We start from the raw sequence: 20,707 nt of genomic DNA on the forward strand, positions 1-20,707 counted from the left end.
CAAGACACCTCAACCTCAACAGGACAGGCCACCACAGAAATAGCTCCTTCTGGAACTCTAGCCGCTACAGCAGGAGCACCATGTCTACCGGGTGTCCCAGGGACAAGGAGGCAAGTGCACCACACCTCGTCACGTAGGAGGCCTGCACCACCTCGACGCTCTGTGATGCAGCCAGCACATAGATCTGCATTATGGTACAAAAAACTAGCAAAATCGAAAATCACACTAAACCTGAAGAGGTTGGACGTAGCAAAGCTCGAGGAATCCATAGCTAAGGCAAAATTGATTCACGCACAGTTGGACACAGAGTACAAGGCTTTACTCCTTGAGTCAGCTCAGCTGGACTTGGAAATAAAACGAAGACAATTAAATGCATGAGTGTGGGAACACGTAACCCTAAACAATGTCTATACCCTCTACGACAATGCATTTATTGCTGCAAAATCACATTGAATACTTTAGGAGAAGAAACTTCAGAAGAGTGAATGAGAGAACATGAAGGGCTCACTGACACAATTCCCTCTGCGGCTTATGTCTGTGAGCTTCCACAAGAGCCTTCTTGCCCACTCCAAAAATTATCAGATTATAACCAAAATGTCGATTCCGGTGTTACCAGTTCTGAGCTCACAAAGCATCTTCAGGAATGCCAAAATTCAGGGATGACCTCAGACAGAAAGCCCCTTGTAGGCGTTTATAGAGATTACGAGCAAAGGAAATTGTGTAAGTGTGCCCCCTGTGTCAACCCACTTTACTCTTCTGAGGTTCCTTTGCCTACGGTCACCTTGTTTGAAATAAACAATTGTTTTGTTTGAAAATATGTTGTCCTGTGTGTATGCCTCTTCCATCATATACAAACAGCTAGCCTGCATCTTATGCGTCCTTCATGTGTCCTGCTTATCATCATTCAGGTAGCAACTGCTCCAGATCCTCACGGCTCCTTGCAAAGTTTGCAATTATTTGGGCTCTAGCGCTTGTGGCTCCTGGCTCTAAAGGACCGTTCCACACAACATGAACTGATTCATGCTCGACAACTGACTCACAAATGTCAGGCATGCAATTGTCTTTTTGTTGAGCAATGTTATGCAACACCGCTGTTGCAACAATCACCGCCAGAGCAATGTCAATCTTCAAACGTAGCCCCATCTTCAACACAGGAAACCTCCTCTTCCACACACCAAAGAGTATTTCTACAGTGTTTCTTGTTGCAACATGCTTATTCTGATATCTCTTTTTTGCAGCAGAGTTAGGTGCTGCTAAGGGTGTAAGCAGATAGGGCCTGCAAGGATATCCTGCGTCTCCGAGCAAATGACCCCCTAAATTTGTCTCGAGGTGGGCTCGAATTCACGAGCTGTCAAAAATTGTGGCATCATGGCTAGCACCAGGCCAAATAGCAACAATGTCGGTGATCCGCAAGTCAGCGTCACGTACACACTGTACATTAATTGAAAAGTAGCCTTTCCTGTTTCTGAACAGCTCTGCTGTGTTACCACCTGGTGACTGTATTGCTACGTGTGTACAGTCAATTACTCCAATGACTCCTGGAAAACCTGCAATGTCATAGAATCCGAGCATTGTCCTTTGCTTTTCATCTTGCGTTGATGGGAATTTTATGTTGAGAGGTGACAGTGAGGCAAGAACATGTGATACTCGCTTGATTATACGGCAGACTGTAGACTTGCTTATGTCAGACGTGTCGCCTATAACTATTTGAAAAGTTCCACGAGCATAGAAACGGAGGCAGATTAGGAGCTGGCGTATTGGTGGTACTGAGGAGTTCTTGTCTGATGTAAAATCGAGGTGCTTCTCAATTACCAGGAGGAGATCATACACTGTATGTTTCATTAGCCGAAATCTGTCATGAAACTGCTTGTTATTTAGGGTTACAAAAGGGTCCGTGGTGTCCCTAGGATAATATCGTGACGGCTGAACTTGAAAACTCAGGTGTAGATCTTCCAGATTCTCGTCAAAGTACTCCGTGGCTTTGCATCAGAAGTGATTACCTTCTGTCTGTAGCAGACGACACATATTTATACTGAAGACGATCATAATAATTAAAATATTTTAATGAATACCCTACCATGTAAACCTACTTTTCTTTACGCCCCTTGCTTATGTGAAAATACGTTTTTTCAATAAGTTTTCTTTAGTGTCAGCGCAAACTATGTTTTGTTTATAATCGCAGACGGTAACACACGCACGCATACACGTATGTCTTCGTAACGAGGTGCAGCAGTTTTACATTCACCTAACACCCAAGAAAGCTGTCAACATACTGTTTGACTGAAATGAAGCTATTTATGTGCAAGAATAGCAAGTAATGCTTGAAATGAAAGGACAGGTACACCAACATATGGGGTACAAGGGTTCGCGATGCTGCTGATAATCCACGTACTTTATTCACAACATCTGCGACACATCCCTGCGAAACGATGCTCATTACGAGACCAATTTCTCTTCTGAAGCACAAATTTGCCACGACATCTTCCGCGGCAATGTCACAATACCAACGCCGCCATATTTAACTCACGGGTTAACCGGCCGTTGACGAGCGATCAAGAAATCCGTCAACTTTAACGGGAGATTTGGCTAACCGGCGTTCGTGAAACAGGGCTGGTGGTTAACCTCTAGTTTAAGGACCCTTGATCTCGGTTTAACTCTTAACCAGCGTTGGTGAAACCGTCCCGAATACACGCATTCATACGACAGGGATCGACGCAAGCGGCAACTGTTGAACATGAGAGAACTGATGTTCTCATACTGGAACAACATTGAAGGGACAAATACGTACAAAACCTCAAATTGCCTAAGACATTAACGGTGAAAGATGAAAGTCACTGAAAAGGTTAGACAGCTGTAGGACTCGAACTCACATCTTCTGGATTACCGGTCCAGGGCTCTACCAATTAAGCTAAGCTAACACGCCCTTTCAGCGACTTCCAGGGTGCGTCATCAGAAGGGACAAACCAGGGACTCTCTCTCACTTATCCTCCTTTCACTCTTACATTTTTGCTCACTCATTCACACGACAGGGATCGACGCAAGCGGCAAGTGTTGAACATGAGAGAACTGATGTTCTCAGACTATGAAATTAACGATGAAAGATGAAAGTCATTGAAAAGGTTAGACAGGCTGTAGGACTCGAACCCACATCTTCTGGATTACCGGACCAGGGCTCTACCAATTGAGCTAAGCTAACACGCCCTGGACCGGTAATCCAGAAGATGTGGGTTCGAGTCCTACAGCTGGCTAACCTTTTCAGTGACTTTCATCTTTCACCGTTAGTTTCTTAGAAAATTTGAGGCTTTGTATGTATTCGTCCCTTCAATGTTGTTCCAGTCTCAGAACATCAGTTCTCTCATGTTCAACAGTTGCCGCTTGCGTCGATCCCTGTCGTATGAATGCGTGTATGAGTGAGCAAAAATGTAAGAGTGAAAGGAGGATGAGTGAGAGAGAGTCACTGGTTTGACCCTTCTGATGACGCACCCTGGAAGTCGCTGAGAAAGCGTGTTAGCTTAGCTCAATTGGTAGAACCCTGGACCGGTAATCCAGACGATGTGGGTTCGAGTCCTACAGCTGGGTAACCTTTTCAGTGACTTTCATCTTTCACCGTTAATTTCTTAGGCAATTTGAGGCTTTGTATGTATTTGTCCCTTCAATGTTGTTCCAGTCTCAGAACATCAGACCGGGAGTAGAACTCAGTGGTCTCCGTGCGAATCCCCGGTGGAACGTTGGCTCGGTGCCTCTTGACGGCAATTAGATAGGCTGCCAGCACCATGTATCAAAGCCCGGTGGGAAGGCAAAGTGGGCAAGGTTCTTGGGACTGGCTTGATGATGAGGATGTGGCCATGCAGTCGCCAGCGGCGTACCGCGACCGGTATGGGAGTGTGATGCTCGGGAAGGTGCCGCTGGTGAAAGCACGAGAAGTGCAAACGCGAAGCATGTGGCGACGTGATGCAGAGTGCGAGACCATAGCGACGTGGGGCTCAATCTTGATGTGCGCATAGCAATCGTTATAGCTATTTTTCAAAATTTGCGCGCTCATTCCGTCACGCGCATTGGCCGTCAACCGGGGAGCACGAGCGTTTAGCAAGCGTTACGGGATAGCGAAAAGTTCAAAATCTAGCCCGTGAGCTGGGTAGATGAGTGAACCATGGTGTTGAGCGGCCAGGCGGTGCGATGATGCACCCTGAGTGAGCCGCAGTGAACTGGCCCCGTCGCCTAGCGGTTCCTCTGTTGAACGGTGCACCGGACCTTCAGTGATGGCTTCGAGTGTGGTCTTGAAGAAATTTGGGATGGTACTGGGCAGAATTATGCCACACATGGTGTTTTTGTTCGGGTCACCAAATGTAGAGGAGGTGGTGTCCCTCTACATGAGTCCTGACCGGCGATCATAGAGTGTCCCAGCAGACAGATGGTCGTGGCCTCACGCTAGAACGTGACGGTAGAAGTGGCTGGCAGGCGCAGTGGCGCGCGCTAGCAGAGGCACGCCGACGGGCCGCCACGCATGTGTACCGGAGCGGGTAACAAAAATGATAGCTTCGACATCTAGTCCACTCCATGCGCGTTATGCATGTAACCATTTCAGGCACTAGACACCGTTCGAAAAAGCATCATGTTCCTTCTTAGCTTCCTCTACTGAATCGCTCAATGAAGCAAATGTAACAGGAACGCTATGGCCTTCAAGCGTGTTTCATAGCAATAGTGAAGCGCTCTTATACTAGTACACACACTAGTTCATAGCTCCCTTCCACCATGGACAGGAATTGAGGACTACACGGGAGGTCCCAGTAATAAGGTTTGTCGAGCGCTAGTGTGCTCAATATTATATTGGCATCGTGCACACCTATGAGTGATCGTATGGTCAATGAAAGCATCAACATGTCTTTCACATTTATCTCCGCTGTTTCCTGCAGAAACTCCGTCAGATGTACCAAGATGGTGATGTTGCTCCAGTGTCAATCAAACAACTGCAAGGAATTCTTCCACAGGTGGGCCACTTTTGAACACTTTGAAATTGTAGAATATCAAAAAGGGAAACCAGGGCATCCAACATTTCCAGGCCCGGAGACAACAATGCATCACGTTTTCTGAGTAAATACTTGAAATGTAGGAGTGTAGTAGCAACTCCGATTTGTAACTGTATAATCGTGTTGATATTGAAACCCTAAATATACCCTTCTATGAACAATACACTAAATCGCAGTTATGTGCGATTGTTTCTTTTCCTTCATCTCCACTTATGGGGTTACTACAGACTATAGAACGATATATACGCATTTCGTATCGGAAATCAACTTCGTTCGAAAACTAAATACGCAAAATACAAATGCAGTGAGTGAACGCCACGCGCTTCCACCAATTTTCCCAACGCGCCAAAAAAACACAGTTTTGATTCTTCAAGAGTACGTGACGTCACCAAGAGTTGACGTCTTTCCTCTTAGCAACAGCGCCAGCACCTCTGCTCTTCACAAAGCGTTGGAAGTCTGCCAGCAGCTGTGGTGAGCAGGTCAAGATCAACCTTCGAGAGGCAATGTTTTCAGACGCCAGGTTGTATTAGGTACCACAAGACGTCTCAAAACTAGAAAGTTGATCTCAGTTGCCTCGCGACGTAAACCCCTAATTATTATTATTATTAAAACTAGAAATCAAGAACAGATTAGAGGGGCGCAAGCTAGCTGGTGTAGACTAGTTTTTTAATACATTAATTTGGGGTGAACAACACGCTTGGAACACAAGTGGACGGGAAGAGTCTCAAGAGGCTAGAAATGAATTTTTAATGATACCTCCACTTCACATAGAAAGACAATACTTTGGGAAAATACCGTGCGGGACAATTGAATTTCAATTACATACATTCTGAAGACACGAGATCTTGTCCGTTCTGGCACTTTAAACGATACAATATCATGCCCAACTAAAATAAAGCAATAACAAATAACTGTAAAATAAAATAAGCAAACTAGAACGAATGGCTTTTCCCTGTGCCAGGATTCGTTCTCCAAACGCTATAAAGTCATCAGTTTGTCGGTAGTGAAAATCTTATTATGGGAGATGGGAATGACACTGATACATAATAAAGTGCATCGAAAAAGTGTGCGAATAAAGTGCGCCTTTTTGTGATAATATTACTCGCTTTCATTTGTCTTCTAATAAATAAGCAAATGGTGAGCAATTCGTTCTTCGTTTACCAAGCGAGAGTAACGACTGCTTTCCCCTTGAGCAATGCGCAGGCTCTTGTTGCTTGTTTCACCACCTATCTGTATGTGATTTGTGCTCTGATCTTTTCTGCTAGTCGTGTTAGCTGCAGTTTGATTATCACACTTGTTGAGATCCCCTTTCGGTAACCTCGCGCTGAAGAAGCGGAGTTGGCACGTTGGTTTTGAAAATCCCCGTAGTACCATGTATTGAAGATGTAAACAGAGATCGTCACTTGCGACTGCTCACTCATGCTCACTCACTCGCCGCTCAACTCTCCCTTTGCTCACTCGTGCTCACTCACTCCCGTTCAGCTCTCCCTTTGCTCAGTCATGCTCAACTCATTCGTCACATAGAGCATGGGTGAGCATGCTCATGAGTGTGAATTTTGTGAAGTATACCACGTTTCTCCGTGTAACAGCTTGCTTGCAATTTAACCATGAGACTGTCTTTAGCACACGTTGTCATCTACCCTTGTAGCTGTTCAGGATATCGAGAGGGTCCCACTGGACTTTTACGATGTTTAGATTGGTACATGGGAGGGATCCACTTAGTGGTACTCGTTCGGCTGATCAACAGAGCGCCCGCGGTAGTCCGGAGACTTTCGTTACTGCTCACTATAGCTCTCCATTTGCTCGCTCATGCTCACTCACACCCTGCTCAGTCCTCCATACGCTCACTCATGGTCACTCACTTTGCGCTCAGCTCTCCGTTTGCTCACTTATGCTCAACGCGTTCGCCATATTGCGCATGAGTAAGCATGAATGAGCCTGCTCATGAGTGAGTTTTGCCGACGGATGGATGTAAGTTAATAGGTGGTACAGGTATCTTTTCGCCAAACCAGCTCAGCCAAACCAAGCAATGTGCTGATGATGCACATCCCAGTCATAGCCATGGCCCACAGCATCCTGTGTATTACGACGTTTCCTTTACCACCATAGAATGACGTCGACGTGCATGGTAGGAATAATTGTGCCATCATCGACAACAAAATCCAAAGCAAAGGAACATATTAGTAATGGAACCCGCAATTGCCTTCGGGTCGTCGCGTGATATGAACTTCACGGTCTCTTTGTCACAGCAGCTGTGTTCTATCTTCTGCTGTGACTGCTACTATACGAGGCCTCACGCTGTAGGACCTACGAAGATAGAATAAAGACAACGGGAACGAGTGGGGGACAGGGGTTTAGTATGCGTCATGGGCCAATTTCAGAGGGAACTGTGCCGACATTCTTCTCGAAAGTCTTCGGAAAACCCAGGGAAATCATCAGACAGCACACACGGTGGTAGGATCCGAACCTACCACCTCCAGGTCTTCAGCACGACCTTGGCTACCACCAACGAGCGCGACGCCTTAACATGCACTGCCATGCCGCTTGTCCCCAGCCGTGTACATCATCGTTTTCACGCATGAGCTCGATTCTCTCAAACGTGGTCACTCTCATCGGTAGTTGATAGCGATCACCTTTTTTTTATTCTATCTTTCAAGTACCATTCGTCTCAGTAGTTTGCGCATCACTAGCAAACTTCTATTCAGAATGGGCGGCTGTTGCGGATAATAACAGTTGAAATGCATGGGAGTGAGTGACTGAAATTAGCATCATACTCACTTGAAAACTGAAAGGGTGTAGATTGCGAAAGACTGCTGCCCTTTGCAGAGAATAAGCATGATTCAAGCGTATAATTCAGGCGCGTTGCTGACACGCTCCGCGTCTCGTCAATCACCGTTGTTGCTATAGCAGTGGGGCTGCCACACGACCTCTTTCATCGCCGCTCCATGAGAGGCCATTGCTGGCTACGTCCCTTTCGCCACGGTGCTGAAAGGGGTTTGTGACAAAAAGAGGATGGGTGCCCTCGTTGTTATACCAACGCAGTCACTTTTGGAGACACCGTTGCTGGTCGCTTTCGTCACGATGCAGTGAGGAGGTCGTTACGAAACTGCGAAGCCTCGGTGGGGGTAAATTTGTCGTCATATTGCTGGGGTGTCGTCGGAAACATGGCAGAGTTCCGCGCATTTTATTGCTAGTAAAGGCTCATGTGAATGGCAACCTCGCGTGCTTCGGCGGTATCACTGTACAGCTATGAATAGCTGTGAGAGTGTATTTGGCGCCATTGTAGTTGTTCTAAGAAAATATGCGAACTGAATAATTTTCTTGGGTATGGAAATACTTACGCGGGGAATCCCTAACGTTACTAAAAAGTCAAGACGACATCCAAATACTAAAGCGCCATTTACATGCAACAGTTTCAAGGGGTCTCTACCTTCTGCAATGTTTGCTGGTTAAAGTGAGTCCTAACACATGGATTATAATGTAGACTTTTGTGGTTTATTAACGTAACCAGGTAACGCAACTAACTAAATTAATTTTATCTGGATATTCTAGAGCTTGTCCCGAAAAGTCTATTGTGCTCACTTAACTCTATAAACTTGATTACACAAGTAAGCTGGATTGGGTCGGTTAAATAGGTTTTATTAGCTTCATTACCAAGAGGAAACATATGTTTCTCTAATGAGGGTTCCTTGCTTTCCTGGCGCTTTGTACTGCAGATGCTGAAATCCAACGAAAAACATTTACATGTGCGTAGAAGTATTGTTTATTCCGTGTTAGTGCCGCAAAGCAACTCTGACTATCAGCGGCGGACAGATGTGGACAGCAGGAAGGAGTCGGGGACAGGGACGTTATTATGCGTCCTGGGCCGACTTCAGGGGAACTGTCTGGAAAGTCTCCGGAAAGCCCAGGAAAAACCGAGACAGACAGCACAGCCGGTGGTAGGACCGGTGGTAGACACCGCTCATAGCCACAGTTGCTTCGCGGCGCTCACACTGAATAAAAATGAAAATATAAACCCTGAAACGTATTTACAGCAGCTTCGTAGTGCCACCCTTTGTGTTGATGGAAGGGCATTGATGACTTCTGTGGGAATAGTGGCTTACTATTGTTCTAGTGTGTGACCGCGACGTGGTGGACGACGACCGACAATACGCTCACCGGGATTTGTCAGTAGGACCACGCTGCATTTCTCAATGAGTAGCCCCAATGGCATCTCTCACAAAAATATGTTTATTCTGGCTGTCGCGGAGTTGCAGGCAAAAGGGTGATATTTTAACATCTGAAATATCAATAAATTATGTACCGACTGCGACTATTCCCGTGGTTGTGTAGACGGGGACGCCAAAGACTCTGTGGAGGTTACATAGAGCCACATGGCATTACCAATAACCGAAGGATATCAATCGCGGCCCAATATGCGGGAGACGGGATAATTTCGAAACAATCCTCCAAGTCCGATAGGCCTACGAGAAGCAACGCGTGACATATGGCAGTTTATTGCATATGGAGTTCTCAATTGTGTGTACCTCTAAGAACGCGAATGTTCCACAGCTATGCACATGTGCGCTGAAAGCTGCGGTGCAAGGGGAATTTCAACACATTTCAAGCCCTAATCGCCTTTGCCGACATTGAACTGTTGAGCTTCGTTTTTCTCCCTCTCTCTCTCTCTCTCTCTCTCTCTCTGATAGCATAGCTACCGGCACTTATCCTGGTACAGATCCAGACAAAAGTTTATGGAACACCAGAGCAACGTATTTCTTGATCGGAGCGGCACACGAGCAGAGAACAGGAGTGGACACACATACTGAGAGACGCATGGAATACCCGGTCACCCGTCTGTAAGTCTGTCTGCTCCCGTTTGCTGCAAGGATGTCACTCCGATGGCGATATACGGCATTCTGATGTTCCGTAAACTTTTGTCGGGACCTGTACGTTCGAAGGGCCTGCTGCCCCAGCTTTTCCTCAGTCGTCGCTTCCACAAGTTCCTGGCCAAGTCTCTACGTCAGCACCTCTTCATTCCCCTTCTCTGGCGGGCACTTTGCCGACCGTGGTATTATTATTATCAAGGCACGAAGCATGGCGGAAGGTACAATGAAGCTCACACGTACTGCTCACAGCACTCACAAGAGTTGTGCTCATGGGGATTGCCGTAACAATTTCCCTGCTTTCTGTGAAATGGGTCCTTTGTTCGGCGCTCACCGCACCCTTACTAAACGTTGAAACTGCCACAATGGCTATGTGCTATTCTTTTTCTTATACTGTTTATTGAAATTACTGTATACAAAGCTTAGGGATGAAATTTTGGGTGTCATTAGCATATGCTGGTATTAACTCCCACAGCTCATCCTCAATAACTTTCGTTTACAGTCGCATAGAAAGACACTGAGAAACAATGAAACAACGTTAGAAGTATTACCCACATACTCTTACAGTACAGCCTTACAGCAAAATAAGATGACAAAAACGGTTGAGGTGTCCATCACATAGCGACGTACACTGCGCTCGAATTGTTCGCATTTTTAAGTCGGATGGCAACATATTCCAGTGTCTGATACCATAGCTTTCTAGCTACCGGCTCCCATAAACATTGTTTCATCGAAAAAGTTTGAAGATAAGACGTTGTGCGCTCCTATTGTTTCAAGGACACAAATTAAACTCTGTTGTGCTAAGATATTCCCCGGTATTTATTACTGTATACACTAGATTCAGGTACACAAAGCGAACTAAATCAGCTAATGGTAGTACGTTAAGTCTTGTAAAAAGGTATACCGATGGATGCCTCGTGCGTGAGAAGGCTATCAGTCTTAGGCTTCTTTTCCGCAACTTAAATCGAATTTCCTGATAGGCAGGGAATGTGTTTCCCCATGAGGTTATACAATAGGGCAAATGAGATTCAACGAGACGAAAGTAAAGTTGTCCAGTTACATGAATAGAAAAACACTGACGAGCCAAAAAGCAGGTATGGCAAGACCGCGGAATATGCGTTTTCCAAGAGAGAGTCGAATTAAGCAAAACACTAAGATATTTAACCCTCTCTACCTGTTTAGCAGTTTGACCTTCAACACTCAACTCAATCGGCGTGCCGACTAAGGATGGCTTTCTAAAAACAACGAAGCATGCTTATCTACATTTAATCACAGATGATTCGCTCTAAACCAGCGTGTAATGCAGTTAGTCACACTTGAAATAGCAGCTTTAATACCTCTGTCAGACGGGCACACATACGGCCTTTAAGGCAACGGCATTAAGAAAAGGCCGTAGCTGAAATATGGCCTTAAAACCTGGGAGGCTGCCAGACGGTATCCGTGAAGGCGTTTTGCCGGTGATGTCTACACGGATAAACACATATGCGAGCGTTGAATGAAATGTAGTCAGATCACATTTGTTCTCACTGTGAGTACTCAGAAACAACATTTGGTTTGAACTTAGCCAATTTCAAAAACAGCAAACAATATTTGGTTTGAACTTAGCCAATTTCAAAAACAGCAAACAATATTTGTTTTGAAGCAATTTCGATGCTTTGTTGTGCGCGCACAGTTTTGGGTGCAGACGACACGAGGTGCAGTGGTTCGAGGGTATCACTACGAACTGACGAGATATAATGACAAGCAAAGTGCAAATATTCACCAGATAAACTCAAGGCGTTGAGCACGAAAAATGTTCACAGAACATTACGTCGCATAAAAATATTCTGTTTTGAGTTGAAGGAAATCTGCGCCATCTTGTTCATGGCGTTTGGTAGTGAGACTTCAACAGTTTCGGGGGAACGCCGTAAACCGTCTCGCGGAAGCTCCGTTGCCCTTACACCTCAGCTTTGTCACAAAGGCCGTATGACTGACCGTCTGGCAAGAATTTAATGACCGTATGCACTTAAGACCGTAACAGTTAAGGCCGTAAGTGCACCCGTCTGACAGGGGTATAACTTCGTCAACAGTCTTACCACTGATAACAAAACAGGTGTCGTCCGCGTGCATACAAATGAACATTTTAGTGGACATTTCATATAAATTACGCTTTCTCTTCAGGTGCAATGGGCTTCCTTCCTGAACAGCATCTTCAGTGAGGCCAATATCACAGTACATGATGATGAAGAAATATTTTACGTTGCTGTGGCTCAATTCGAGCGCCTACTGAGTTATCTTGCGTCGCATAAGAGGTAATCAACGTTTCTACTGACACGTCTATTTGCTAACTGCTGCCACTGAAATTTTGCATGCGTACTTGTAATAAGCAACAAAGATATAGTTCTGGAAAATACACGCCCCATAATTTATCGGAGTACTTGGTTTCATTGAATCCAGTAGACGATTTGCAAAAAACACTCTCTGGGCAACAAAATACATTTTGTGGTTTAGGGAATAAATATGCAGAAAGACGGCACTTGTCTTGACACACGAATAAGGCCCATTGACATTGTATGTTGTGAAGACTAATACATTCCGTCACCATGATTTGTCGTCGCCAGTAGAGCCCTGCACGGGCCCGCGCCCCCGACCCGGCCCGGGCTTGTTACTGGCTGTGTGCTCCGGGCCGGACCGGGCCCGGGCCGACAAAAGACGCCAGCACGGCGGGCCGGGCCGGGCCCGGGCCGACAAACCTGTTTCCGAGAGTCAGGCTCGACCGCATCACGCAGCTAATTCCACGCAATGGAGGACTATTAGTGCATGTCATCACGTGCTTGCGTCATTCCTGTGCATAGTATTTGCAAAAACAAGCAAGGGACACTGCATTATGCGTGTGATTCGACCCTCTGTTACATCCTCAAAGCCACTTTACAATGCTTCTGACTCCTCACGTATTTCACGAACACGTTGGCAAAGCTTGGTGAGAGGGGTAAGGATTGGGAGGAGTTTGTCGACGGCATCCTCTACATCCACAAAACCTTGGTAGTGTAACGGTAACGCGCTTGCCCGCCTGCGTCCTGGATTTAATTTGGTCTCGTGCTGTTGTGGTGTCAAACCGGCAGTTATTGTATGTTTGTCGCCGTGTCTTCTCTTCCTATAAATTTACTTATAAATTTGTGTGATAAGCGCTATATATAACAACAACAACATATATATTCTGATGATGAAGTAGGGAGGTTAAGCGCTAGAAACGCGTACGTCACGTCTCAAAATGCTAGGCCGGGATCTACGCGCTGAGTCACCGGACCGGGCCGGGCTCTGTTCCCTGAGTCACCGGGCCGAGCCAGGCTCTATTCGCGGGGCCATCGGACCGGACCGGGCCGCATAAAAATATGAAGGTCCGGGCCCAGGCCGGCACGGGCCATTTTTCGATGCGCCCGGGCCGGGTCCGACCCGGAAAAGTCGGCCCGTGCAGGGCACCAGTCGCCAGTACCTTCTGCGCATGATTCAGAGATACGCAACGGCATGCCTTCCTATGGCTTTTACAGTGGTTAAGCGAGCGTTACAATGCGGTGTTAGGCCACTACCCGCTGACTGTCGTCAGGACGTGTTCGTGTTCATGGTTGAAGGTCATGTTCAGAAGATTCATAAAGCGTCCGGTTTAGGTGACATTATTGAGTAATTGTGTCCTAGGGTTTTAAGGAATGAGTGGCACAGGTCTCCAATGCAGGTTCAAATCAGACGTGGACATGCCAAATCCGAACCCATGAACCTACTTTCGGCTATCGAGCTATGTGACGTTCCAATGAAAGGCTTAATCGCGCACCATCGTGCGTAAGCACTGTGGTTGGAACACAAACATACTGGAGCGAACTTTGAATATGTGTTGCTGAGTGATGTTGAACAGTGCTGCCGTCAGTATAGCTGCCCGATATAAAAAATTACCAGAATTATTCTGGTGTTTCATGATGTTCCTGGCGTTAACACTAGACTCTTTTGATGTTTGTAATGTGCACATCAAAAATTTCTGGCGTGACACCAAGGTGATTCTGGTGCTGTCGAGTTCTCTTCATGTCAACACCAGAGTGGACTACTACGACGCCAGTATGATTCTGGTGCCTTCTAGCATGCTTGGTGTGCGCACTAGACAGACGTAGTGTTTTAACGTGACTGTTAGAGCGGTCTGGTGTGGTTCACAGACACCAGACCTACAGACGCCAGGGTACGAGTACTACACGTTGTTACCATGAAAACCGCTATTTACAATGATCATGAGTTAATTCCTTAGCGCAACTTCTTTTCCAAAAGGGATGATAATGCGCATCGCAAATAATTCCCCCTATTGTCCAAATTGACACGCTTTGCTGCTTTCACTCGAGTTCGTAAACGAAACTTCACGCTCTCATTGTCACATAAGACAGCGACAGCGCCATCGGCATTAGTGTCCGTTTTGAACTCAATGAGCTGGCCGAGGTGGTTGAGGTAGCATTCCGTCCTGGTTTTCAACATAAAAACGGCGCACGAACGTGAACAGCTTTGAATATGTGTTTCTGAAGTTCTGCATTATATGTCGTAGTTTGCTTTCCATCCTGTGCACAAGTGGAAGTATGAGAACATACAAGAGATGCACTAGGGGCAATTGTGACGACTGGTCGTTGGTGTGACGTCTTTGAATGTGCGTTTCGTCCGGTACGGGCAAGCTCATCACACAATATCCGGGTAGTAGAGTGTACATTCCATAAGAATGTGCTAGGCAGTCGCCACGACACCGAGGGTGGAACAAAGGCTTGTGTCACAGCATCTGGTCATGCATTTGAATTGCGGGGTGAAAGCCACATTGAGCCGGAGTCTAGGCAGGAGGGAGGTAAAATGGCGTAATAGACAGGCAGGGAAAGAAAACGACAAATTTGGGTCTACCGAATACATGAGATTGAGTCGTGATGTCCCGGCGCCATTGCTGCAGAGCCAAGGGTTGAAACCACACAGTTAGTAGGGTCCTTCTGTCATCTCTCGACTGCACAATGGGCATTCGTGGGCAGCCGTTGCTACTCTGTCAGACTGCTCATTGCCTCTTAGACCACAGTGACCTGGAATCGACTGCAAGGATATGTGATGACATTCATCATGGTCAGGACACTACGGTCAACGCATGCAAGTTGCGTTTGTTTTCTTTCTTCCCTGTATCGGGTTTATATCGCTCTCATAATGTATATGCTCGTCTGCTTCCTTGCCTTTATGTCATATGTAGGATTCGTTGCATTGTTTACCCGCATCAACAACGCCTTGGCAGTTGGCAGTTAACATGTGCAACTCCGACCCTGCAGACCCCTGTAGGACGTATCCCGCAAAAGGTGAAAAGCCCCAGTTCTCGATCCTTCTGTTCTCGAGCATCCCTTTCGCTCGCAGACGTTGCACCATGGAGTGGAGCAAGCTGCTGTGTGAGACGACTTCGATAATGTGCTGCAGAAGCCGCTTGCTGCAGTATGACTGAACTATGCAGGGCGTCGAAGAGCTATCCCCTGTATTCATCGCGCAGCGAGAAATCGACTGCTTGCAAAGCGGTCAAGAATGACTTCACCTTCACTCAATTACGATGAGCCCTTCACATTATGGTTACGTCACCCCGTTCACCTTAGAATTAGAAACGGTCCTCGCCGAAAGACCGCTCTAGTGCACATCTCATCTGCAGTGCACCTCCGTCCCATTAGTATCGTTCATCCTGCCTGTGCCTCACTTTGAAATCGTCAATTCTCTTCTCCCCTCCCCCTTTCTTTTTTTTTCTTTTTTCGGGTATAGTCGTGACGATGCCCACTTGAGTGCGGCCAACAACGGCACTAGTGCACAAACAGGGTAATTGTTAAAGGTACCCCAGAAGTCCTGTGAGCTCTTTCGTACTTGCAGTCGATAAAGCACCCAACAAGGACTCTCCATGCGCAAATTCACGCATTAGAACCCCACTGTTTCTCTAAACTCGAATTTTAAACATTCGACTTAATCCGAGTGCAGCACGCCTAGCGTCAAACCGAGAAAACAGGGTGTACAGGGTGTTCAAAATTAAGCTTTCACTAGCACTTTATAAATAGGCGAACAAAAGAAAACTGGTGCTATTTTTTCTGTTCCTTGAGTAACAGGTGCTAAATAATTAGCAGCACCTGTTTCTTACACAAGTAGCGTAAAGTTATCATCCGGTTTCCTGTCATCGCTGTGTTTGCGTAGCGCTCATGAGGGCTTAATTTTGAACACTCTGTATAGAATATCCACCCCGGTCCACCATCAAAATGACGTCAACATGAGGGCCACTGGTAACTCCCACAATTGGCTGAAAAGCGTCACATGGTCGCGCAATACCCTGTCAATTCCCTTTACGAAATGGCATTTATATGTTAATATATTTTTCTTACAGAGTCTAAAAAAATATATATATTCTCTTCATTTAACACATGCGATAGGTTCTACGATTGCCTTTTCAATCTGCGTTCTGTCGTCTTGCGTTCCGTATCCGGTCAGCTGTAATGGCTGTCATATGACGAGCTTGCGATCTTGTGTGATTCCCGGCTCCTCCTGCCTTCTTCCGGTCATTGGGTTAGTGTTGGAGTTGTTCGCCATATTCTGAACGTTTCATCTATCATTGCGGCGTACTGTTCTTGACATGCTGCGAAGCAACGAACCGCAACGGCAGTTCCTCGTCTCAGCGAAATTCTGACTGCCGCATATCAAAGGAGCATCGGGACTGATGGTGTACTGCAAATGCTGAAGTTGAATTCTTTGAACCTTCATGTAAAGAAACCAAGTGTGCTCTCGTGTGGTTCAGATGGAAAAGCAGTTGCAACAAGGTTAGCACATTTATCTTTCAGTTCCAAGTCTACGCACTAAAAACCATGCAAGCGCATTCGAACATTATCTCGTAGCTGTTGTGTAACATATATGCTTTCTTCCGTATCCCACAGAACCTTCCGCTTCATGAACCCACTTATACTTTATGTGACCCTTATGGCTCCTTACTAGGCTATGCCGCTCTGAAGCATTGAGATGACGAAAGGTCGGGGGGGGGGGGGGGGGGCTGCACCTCTGCTTTCGAAAGATGAAAGAGCCATTACACACTGTGCTTACCAGCTTTGTATCGAGTCTGACTAATCCGACAGACCTGGACTGCCTTTTTCAAGGAAGTTTAAAATGTAAGTATGTGTTAGATTGGTTTCACATATTTCCACCACATATTAAGTGTGTATATCGCTGTACCTTTGATGCTATAGCATATCTAGCGTACATTATTATTGAACACCTAGTGTGGAAAACTCGACACCAGCCGCACAATGCCAACAATTCTTTCTGCCATTTCTTCGACTACTTATTTTTATTATAATATTATTTTAGTATAATCGTCTGATTGTTAATAGTCACAGTTCTTCCATAGCTTTGGCGCACTATAGCCTGAGTTGCTTATGCACCATTAAAATTGAATCATCATCATATTTAACTGCCATTATTCAATTGAAGTGCATTGTTTCAGTTGGATACAACGATATGGCCAGATATATTTTTTGCTTTAGTATGGAGTTGTTCATTTCTGTGAAGTTTGTTTTCAGAAACATTAAGAGGACTAAAACCAAACACTTTTCTTTCAGAGCATCCCTGATGCACCTCCATTTCAATTAAGATTTGTGTTACAAGAATGACAGACCACTCACCAGCGATGAACATTTGAAGGTACAAGTGCTGGAACGAAGATGCGTTAATCTGTGTGAAATGTGCTTTGTATGTGTCTGAGTCGAGGACATAGGTCACAAGCTAGTCTTCAGAAGAGGTGTCAACTATGCTCCTTCTATCTACTAACCAGCTCTACTTTTTAGGGTTCCCTGTAAGCTAATGGAGCACATCATATACCAGCACGTTGTTAACCATGTTGAGTCTATCAATTTTTTTTTTAAATTCCAGCATGACTTTAGAAAAGGGTATTTAGGCAAAACTAACATAATTCGGTCATAGCATTTTAAATTGTCTAGGTTTTCTGGGTCCACGTAGATGCAGTATCTTTTATTTTGTATGGGCTTTTGACACTGTGCTTTATGCTCGCTTGTTGGTCAAACTAGCCTCATTAAAGTTTGATCCTGCTACCATTAACTGGACATTCAGTTTCTTGACTAACCGCAACCGTGCCAACAATGCGTGTGGAGAACCTATCCTATCGCCACTATGCAGGGTTTGTCACGTTACAATTGCATCGCATTTTAATCTACAGCTTTTTCCGGCGTTATTAATCCTCTTGTCGTACATTTTAATCCTTATACCATGACATTTAATCCATTTGCCATCGGAATTAATCCTCCTTTCATCATTTTTAATCCTCATTTCACACAATTTAATTCGTTTCTCATGCAATTTAATGCAAGTGACTATGTGTGGGCTACATGACTTTTTTTGTGTGTATTTTGGGACAATTCCCATGTGTACGCATATTGCACATGCTTTTCACTAATATTGTGGGTTTCTGCACCATAACGGGATACTGTGGGACTATCAATCTGGATTACGGTGTTGTGGGATTATTCCCATGTCTACGAGTATTACCCATGGTTTTTATTAAAAACGTGGGTTTCTGCAATGTAATGGGATACTGTGCGATTGCCAATCTGGATTGTGATATTGCGCGACTATTTCCATGCCTACAGATATTACATATGCTTTTATTAAAAACATGGGTTTCTGCATTGTAATGGGGTACTGTGGGACTGTATGGATTACGATATCGTGGGACTATTCACATGTGTACGGATATTGCCCGTGCTTTTCATTAGATATGGGGGTTTCTGCACTGTAATGGGCTACTGTGGAACTGTGGATCTTCATAACGATATTGTGGGATTATTTCCATGTCTATGGGTATTACCCATGCTTTTCATTCAAAATGCAGGTTTCTGGAGTATAACGCAATACTGTGGGATTGTCTATTTGGTTTAGGATATTGTGGTACTGTTCCCATGTGTGCGGGTATTACCCATGCTGTTCATTAAATATGTGGGTTTCTGCACTGTAATGGGATACTGTGGGACTGGTAACCTTGATTACGATATCCTGGGACAATAAGCATGTCTATGGGTATTCCCCGTGCTTTGTATTAAAAACACGGGTTTTTTCACTAATGGGATACTGTGGGACTGTCAATCTTTATTAGGGTATTTTGAGACAATTCCCATGTCTACGGGTATTGCACATGCTATTCATTAATAATGCGGGTTTCTCCACCATAATGGGATACTGTGGGACGGTCAATCTGGATTGTCATATTGTGGGACTATTCCCATGTCTACGGATTTTACCCATGGTTTTCAAAACCATTGGGGTTTTGGTAAAGTGCAGAAACCCGGATATTTAATGAAAAACATAGGTAATACCCGCACACATGTGAATAGTCCCACAATATCGCAATATTGCAAACAAGGCTGACGGTCCCACTGTATCCCATTACGGTACAGAAACCCGTATTTTTAATCTGAACCATGGGTAAAATACGTAGACATGGGAATAGTCCCACGATACGCAATCCAGATTGACCATCCCACAGTACCCCATTATGGTGCAGAAACCCGCATTAATGAATAGCATGTGCAATACCCGTAGACATGGGAGTTGTCTCAAAATACCGTAATCAAGGTTGACAGTCCCGCAGTATCCCATTAGTGCAAAAACCCGCATTTTTAATGAAAAGCAGGGGGAATACCCATAGACACGCTTATAGTCCCAGGATATCGTAATCAAGATTGCCAGTCCCACAGTATCCCATTACAGTGCAGAATCCCACATATTTAACGAAGAGCATGGGTAATACCCGCACACATGGGAATAGTCCCACAATATCCCATTACAGTGCAGAAACCCACATATTTAACGAAAAGCATGGGTAATACCCGCACACGTGGGAATAGTTCCACAATATCCTAAACCAGACAGACAATATCGCGCTATCCCGTTATACTCCAGAAACCTGCATTTTGAATAAAAAGCATGGGGTAATACCCATAGACATGGAAATAGTCCCACAAAATTGTAATGAAGATTGACGGTCAACAGTATCCCATTACAGTGCAAGAAACGCGTTTTTAATGGAAAGCACTGGGAATAACCGTAGACTTGCTTATAGTCCCAGGATATCGTAATGAATAGCAACAGTCCCACATTATCCCATTACAGTGCAGAAACCCGCATATCTAATGAAAAGCATGGGTAATATCCGTGCACCTGGGAATAGTCCCACAATATCGTAATCCATATACAGAGTCCCAGAGTATCCCATTACAATGCAGAAACCCACGTTTTTAATGAAAGCCATGGGTAACACTCGTAGACATGGGAATAGTCCCACAACACCGTAATCCAGATTGACAGTCCCACAGTATCCCGTTATGGTGCAGAAACCCACAATATTAGTGAAAAGCATGTGCCATATGCGTACACATGGGAATTGTCCCAAAATACACAAAAAAAGTCATGTAGCCCGCACATAATCACTTGGATTAAATTGCATGAGAAACGGATTAAATTATGTGAAATGAGGATTAAAAATAATGAAAGGAGGATTAATTCCGATCGCAAATGGATTAAATGTCATGGTATAGGGATTAAAATATACGACAAGAGGATTAATAACGCCGGAAGAAGCTGTAGTGTGAAGCAAGGCCTTTTTGTGATCCGTCTTGTATAATTACACGCCCCTCTGTTATGTAACACCACACGGTTCTTCAATCTATGACAGATAAATAAATATATTGCCAAGTAAATTGTTTACAAGGCTCATTACCCCATTTCACCACATTACCGCAAGCAATTGTTTTAGTATTG

At 45.1% G+C, this 20,707-nt stretch overlaps 1 protein-coding gene across 1 annotated transcript in view; it reads left to right on the top strand.

The window, feature by feature from the left end:
* LOC135385423 (membrane metallo-endopeptidase-like 1) overlaps positions 1-20,707 on the top strand; it is a 214,863-nt gene that overhangs the window by 119,040 nt on the left and 75,116 nt on the right. The window contains exons 7-8 of the mRNA XM_064614730.1: positions 4,914-4,988; positions 12,053-12,183. Coding sequence (XP_064470800.1) covers positions 4,914-4,988; positions 12,053-12,183 — 206 coding nt within the window. The remainder of the gene's footprint in view (positions 1-4,913; positions 4,989-12,052; positions 12,184-20,707) is intronic.

The sequence above is a fragment of the Ornithodoros turicata genome, chromosome 1 (assembly GCF_037126465.1).
Source record: "Ornithodoros turicata isolate Travis chromosome 1, ASM3712646v1, whole genome shotgun sequence".
In the NCBI taxonomy this organism is placed as follows: domain Eukaryota; kingdom Metazoa; phylum Arthropoda; class Arachnida; order Ixodida; family Argasidae; genus Ornithodoros; species Ornithodoros turicata.